The following is a 6,226-nucleotide window of genomic DNA, read 5'->3' as shown; positions in this document are numbered from 1 at the left end:
AAAACGGTCCAATCCAACTAATGACGAAGAAGTTATGAGCATTTGAAGTGTCACACCCCCGACTGAGGTGGCGGGACCGGGTTGTGCAACTAAGTTCATGAATAACAGGTAAACTAAATGTATAGAACAAATAAAACAATAAACAAAATAGCATTCGTTTTCCATCTTGTCTTTTGAATACAAAGTTCTTATAGATAATAATAGTACATAAACTGCCTTAACATATAGGTAGATAATACAACAAATTGTATACTAGGTGGCTTGTAATCCATTCCGTCTTGAAGGTTTGTTTAGTGATTTCCTGAGAATACATGTAGTTTTGAGGGTCAACATAAGGTTGGTGAGAGTAACAGGTTTCTACTAACAATCGTAATACTTTTAAAAAGTCTAAAAAGTATTTTCTTTGTAAGTAGAACAATACTTAAAACTATGTTTGGAAAGAGTCTTTGAAAGCCAAAATGTATCTTTGTATAAGTAAATCCATACTTAAAACTGTGTTTCTGAAGAATCCTTGAATATACTTGAAAACCAAAATGTACTATTACAAAAGTAAATCCATACTAAAAATAGTTTTGAAGGAAACCAAGTCCATGTTTTCTAGTAAAAGAGAGACCATAAGTAAATCCATACTTAAAATGGTTTTGAAAGCAACCAAGCTCATGGTTTGTAGCGAGAGAGAAAGATTCTAGTTAGTGTTTATAGTTAGTCTTATAACCGAGCTATATGGTTAAATGTACCCCTACGACGCTTCATTGGATGTTGTAGTAACAATTGAGGCACTTATCACCCGTTTTGATTGATCAGTCGAGGTTGTAGCTAGCAACTACATGTGGGGATGTCAACCCCATATAGATCTATACATATGTATCTTGCTTAGAAGGTTAACGATTATAGTAGTGTGGGTATGCTAAGTGTTTAGACTTGGCTAATGAATATAGTCTCACTAAAAAGCCCTTAACTAAAGTATGTGAATAGCTATCAGCCCTAAGTTATTTGTGGATAAGTCACTAGGAATAATAAATTTCATTGTATAAAGTTTATAAAAGTCGAGTATATCTAGTATGTATGTATAGTGTAAGGAAGTTACTTTCATAAAAAGGTACGTCTCAAAGTATGTACATGTGCATAGAAATAGTTTGAATCCTTGAAATACTACAAAGTTTTACGATGCGCTTTTTATGACATACAATATCATATAAAATCGTGTATTTTTGTATGATATAACATTGGATGTGTGGACTAGTTATTTCACGACAAAATAACTATAATATGTATATGTAAAGTTTATACTAGTTTATTTGTAACAATATGTTACATTGCCAAATAACATTTTTATAAACTAGACTTGTTGTATTTTCACGTAAGATGATAATTTGTTTGCATAAACAAAGTATATAGGCATATGTGTTCCCCTCCACCCCCCTTTCTTAGAAAAAATAAAAATATTAAAAATGGGCCGTAAGCACTTATCCTTGAAGCGTGAATTCGATTTGTACGAAATCAATTTATTTTGAGAAGCTAGATGTGAGAAACCATAAAGCCACGATTCTTGAACTTTTAAATACTTTGTAGGACCGTTTTGTAACGAATTTACACTATAAGGGTTTTTTTTTTTGTAACTTCACTAGACTATAGGGGTTGTTTGGTCATTTAACTAACTAAAGTAGGACTACCTTGGTTGAAATAAATCAAGGAAATGATTGATTTTGTAGTAATTTAAACAAGGGAGGGACTGAAATGGTTTATGAGGAATTAAAATTTGAGACTCGAACTTAATTTGTTAAAAATTTCCAATAAAGGGGCTGACATGCTTAATTTAAATCAAAGTTTGGAGGTTGGGATTTATTTTGAATTAATGGCTCCACAAGAGAGTTAGTTTGGTCATTTCATAAAAATAAAAAGGATTTAGGGCTTTTTTTTTGCCCTCGTCATTTGTTGAGGGGTAATGAAGGAACGAACGAAAGCGGATAGAACATACAAGCGGACGATTGTAGTCAAGAAGGAAAGCACGAAGGCTCGCAGGCAGTTAGGAAATCCGGTTTTTTGTCGATCGATCGCAAGAAGGGAGCGTCTCTGGGGGTCGACGAGACCGAAGAAAGGAAGGGACGAAGCAGTGAGGCTGCTCTCTACCTGCTCCGATAATGAGGTGGTAAGGGGGAAGGGGAGAACCGGTCTGCTCGGAGCGATGCGAGCAGCAACAGTAGCCCAACCGAGGCTTCGGCGGCAGTTGCTCAATAGGAGAAGAAGAGAAGGTGCGAGGGGTGAGGCCAGAAGAGGAGGTCCGATGGGAGGAAAACGAACAACAGTAGCAACTCAAGTGGGGGGTGTTTGGCACGGGAAGGAAGGAAAGGTGCGACCGGGGCTGCTCCAACGGCCTCCGATTTAATATTTGAAAACAGGTGCATTTTGACACAACGATTCGTGTAATTACTCTAAAGAAATTAGGTCAAAGAAAAAAAAATATCAGTCTCAAATCGAAAACTTACGCTTCTGGAATATTCCCTGCATCTAATCACCATTTGAACCCCCTAAGGTGCCGCCTCTATCACAAACAACTTTTGTGCATTTTAAAAGTTTTTGATGATAAATTTATCGAGATTTGATGGGGATGAGTTGAAGGCCATTTTTTTTAGAAGAACATATTATCTTTTTCTTTTAGTTTATTAAAAAACATGAAAATATCATGTCGGCTTTCAAGATCACCCATTTTTATATTTTAAATCTCATGATTATTGTTTTTTTTATATATATTTTAATAAATTTATGGAGATTCCCCGTACTCAACGGGATTTTACACAAAACTTGTTAGGGATTACATGGAGGTGGGGGCTGGGACGGGTGTTAGGATTGAAGTTGAGGTGCTAGAACGAATATTATAGTCCCTGCCAATATCCACCCTCGTTTGAATCACTAACCCAACGGATAACAACAATAAAGTTGCAAGTACAAAAGAAGGCACAAGTACGAATGTACATGTTATCATTACTATATATGAAAACTCTTGTATTCTCTTGCCTTTTAAATCAAATTAACCCACTTCCAATACCTTATTATATGAAAAGCACAAACAAATTAAATGAGCTATGAGTTATACTACTCACTTACCCTCATTTTAATTCTACACTACTCCTTTCTGTGTGAGTGCTTGTCCTTAGAAGTGTTTCTTGAATATACAATTATGCATCCTTCAACAAGCTCTTTAAATCAAAGTTTATTTACAAATACAATTAACCTTAAAAACCTACACCAAAAACATGGCACCCAAGCTTTGTGGATCCATTTGAATCATCATAAGAGTAGAAACAATCTCGTTCATACTTAATCTTCTCGATGGTTCACTTTCCAAACAACCAATACTCAGTTTCACCAAACACAGTGCAAGTTCATCTTGATCTATAACAAACCCGAGCGCATGTCTAACTTTCAACCGAGGGTCAATAATGTAATTAACCATACTTTTCGCATTATTTCCATCACCCATAATCGATACAACTTCTTCACACAACATCACTTGTCCCCCATCATCATCATTCTCATAAACAGCTTTTTTCCCCGTTATCAATTCTAACAAAACAACTCCAAATGCATACACATCGGTCTTCGTTGTCACAAATCCTGCCTCTAAATACTCCGGTGCGAGGTACCCCTTTGACTCTGAACGAGATTTTATGGATGAATTTACATTTTCGCCCTTCTGTGTTGACTTTGTAAGACCAAATTTTGAAATCTTGGCGCGTAGATCCTTAGTTAATAGAATATTGCTACTGTTTATATATTTATGAACGTATGTTGGATTCGCAAAATTATGTAGATATTGAAGACCTTTAGCAACATCTAAAGCAATACGAATACGATTATTCCATGTTTGACTTTCTTGACAAGTCAAATCTCGAAGCCATTCGTTTAATGAACTGTTTTCCATGAATTCGTAAACAAGATAACAAGATTTATCGTGTTCACAAACTCCGTAAAGACCAATAAGATTGAAATGATTAATTTTTTGGAGAATTTTCACCTCTTTATTCGCGTGTGTCTCCGTTTGTTTAATCACGACTTTTCTACCCTTTATACTTCCTTTATAAACCGAAGCACTTAATCTCTTTTCGAGGGTATATCCGTCCGTGGCCTCCTCTAATTCTTCAAATTTGTAGATTTTGAGAACTTGATCAACACTAGCAATACCAAGTTGGATATCTTTAGGCAACTCCAATTTTACGATTTTACCCTTATTCGCTCTTTTCCTTTTCGATACTAAGCATATCACAAAAACACCACAAAGAATGGCCAAGCAACCACCTGATATCATCCCGATAATGATTCCTTTCTTTGACAACTTTGGATTCTGATTTCGATTCCGATTCCGATAGAATGTTCTTGTTTGAGAACTTAAAGGTTCGGTAGACACAGAGGAACAAGAAGGGTAGTAAACGGAAAAATCAAATCTTTAACAGAAGAAAAACCGTTTTCCAAAACTAAATCTTGAAATTTCACATCAAACCGTTTACTAATTTTCTTGATTGAATCTTGCCAAGTACTCAAGTAAGTCAACAGAAACCTGATTCCCGACATGGTTTGATTAACTTTAGGACACGCACATCTAAGTGGGACACGAATCTTGCCACCAACTTGTAAATCATTTTCTTTATAAATATTGTTCTTTTGGAGGGAATCACATGTGGTTAAACCTTGGAATGTGAAATTTGCGATAGTGAAATAGTTGGTGTTAATTGGAATAACAAAAGATGTGTTAGCTCGATAGTACTTACCAGAACAAGAACATGCAACCCGAATAATTAGCTCTTCGTTTAGTGGCAAGATTCCGGCGGAATCAGTGATTCCGTTGATTCGGGCGACATCCGTAGGGTCGGTTGACATAAGCTTGGAAATGGTGAAAACTGTGTTGTAAAGAGGTTGAGTTCTGAAGATTAAGAAGGTGGAACACGATTGGATTCCATTGCAAGTGTAGAGGAATTCCGGGGTTAGTTTTGTTGTGTTGGAATTGTTACATTCCAGAATGTGGTTTCCATAATGGATTCATGGTTGATCGGAAAGTGGCGTTGGAATCGAAACACTTTGTGAAATGATTGAAGTTAAGTAGTTGATGAAATGAAAGGATGATGAGTTGTTAAACCAAAAAGGGGTGAAAAGGATACAATTGTCCTTCATACGACTGTTTCATAAGTATTTAGAATTAAAAAGGAATTAAACGGCTGTTTTACTTTATTCTGTTTTTAGTTGATACTTGAACGTGTTCTGGACCGGGCTGGTTTTTCATTGAACGGGTCAAACCGGGTTTTTACCAAATTGGACCGGTTGTTAGACAAATAAAAAACTGAACCATTTGTAACTGGGCCCAAAAAACTAAACTGTTCAAAAGGTTTTTATTTGAGATACCTTTGCATTAGTTAGTGTTTTTTTGTCAGAATAAAATATAATAATGCATGAACATAATTCATAAAGTAATTATATAAACAATGTAATGTAATGAGCTATTATATAAAATTTCATGATCGTATATGGTGTTAGGATGTCGAAAACAATATTTTTTTTGTATTATATCTAATTAAATGAATAATTTTGAATTTTGCTCTACACATTAATATTAAGTGTAATAAACAAACCTATATATACAAAAGTAAAATAATAGAGATAATAAAAACTTATTTAAACACAAATAAGTTAAAAATCTTTTTTTTTTTTTTAATTATTTCAGAAAACTTGATATTTAATTAAAATAATGACTTTTTGTTAAATGGTTTTTTAATTTGTTTTACTAAAAATTACATCTCCAAAATGAATTATTGTGCAATTACACATATGGAATGAAAAAATTATTAATGATTGAAAATTACCAAAATAAAAAGAACTATAAATCTGATCTATTGTATTCTATAAATGAATTATTGTGCAATTACACATATGGAATGAAAAAATTATTAATGATTGAAAATTACCAAAATAAAAAGAACTATAAATCTGATCTATTGTATTCTATAAATGAATTATTATGCAATTACACATATGGAATGAAAAAATTATTAATGATTGAAAATTACCAAAATAAAAAGAACTATAAATCTGATCTATTGTATTCTATTAAGTAAAGGAATTTTTTTTTTGACTCAATTCAATGAACCATTGATTTCATCTTCATAAACCATTAAACCCTAGAGTAGTCTATAATGGATTTGAGATCAAACTACAATGCTTGATTTCATTTTGATAC

At 33.8% G+C, this 6,226-nt stretch overlaps 1 protein-coding gene across 1 annotated transcript; it reads right to left on the bottom strand.

The window, feature by feature from the left end:
• Positions 1-3,241: 3,241 nt before the first annotated feature.
• LOC145040916 (protein LYK5-like) lies at positions 3,242-4,306 on the bottom strand. Its single transcript, XM_078988798.1, has one exon. It carries the CDS (start codon positions 4,304-4,306, stop codon positions 3,242-3,244), a length of 1,065 nt encoding a protein of 354 aa, XP_078844924.1.
• Positions 4,307-6,226: the final 1,920 nt, after the last annotated feature.

This window comes from Lactuca saligna, chromosome 4, assembly GCF_052625555.1.
Source record: "Lactuca saligna cultivar CGN05327 chromosome 4, ASM5262555v1, whole genome shotgun sequence".
Taxonomy (NCBI): domain Eukaryota; kingdom Viridiplantae; phylum Streptophyta; class Magnoliopsida; order Asterales; family Asteraceae; genus Lactuca; species Lactuca saligna.
This window is presented reverse-complemented; position numbering and strand designations above follow the sequence as displayed.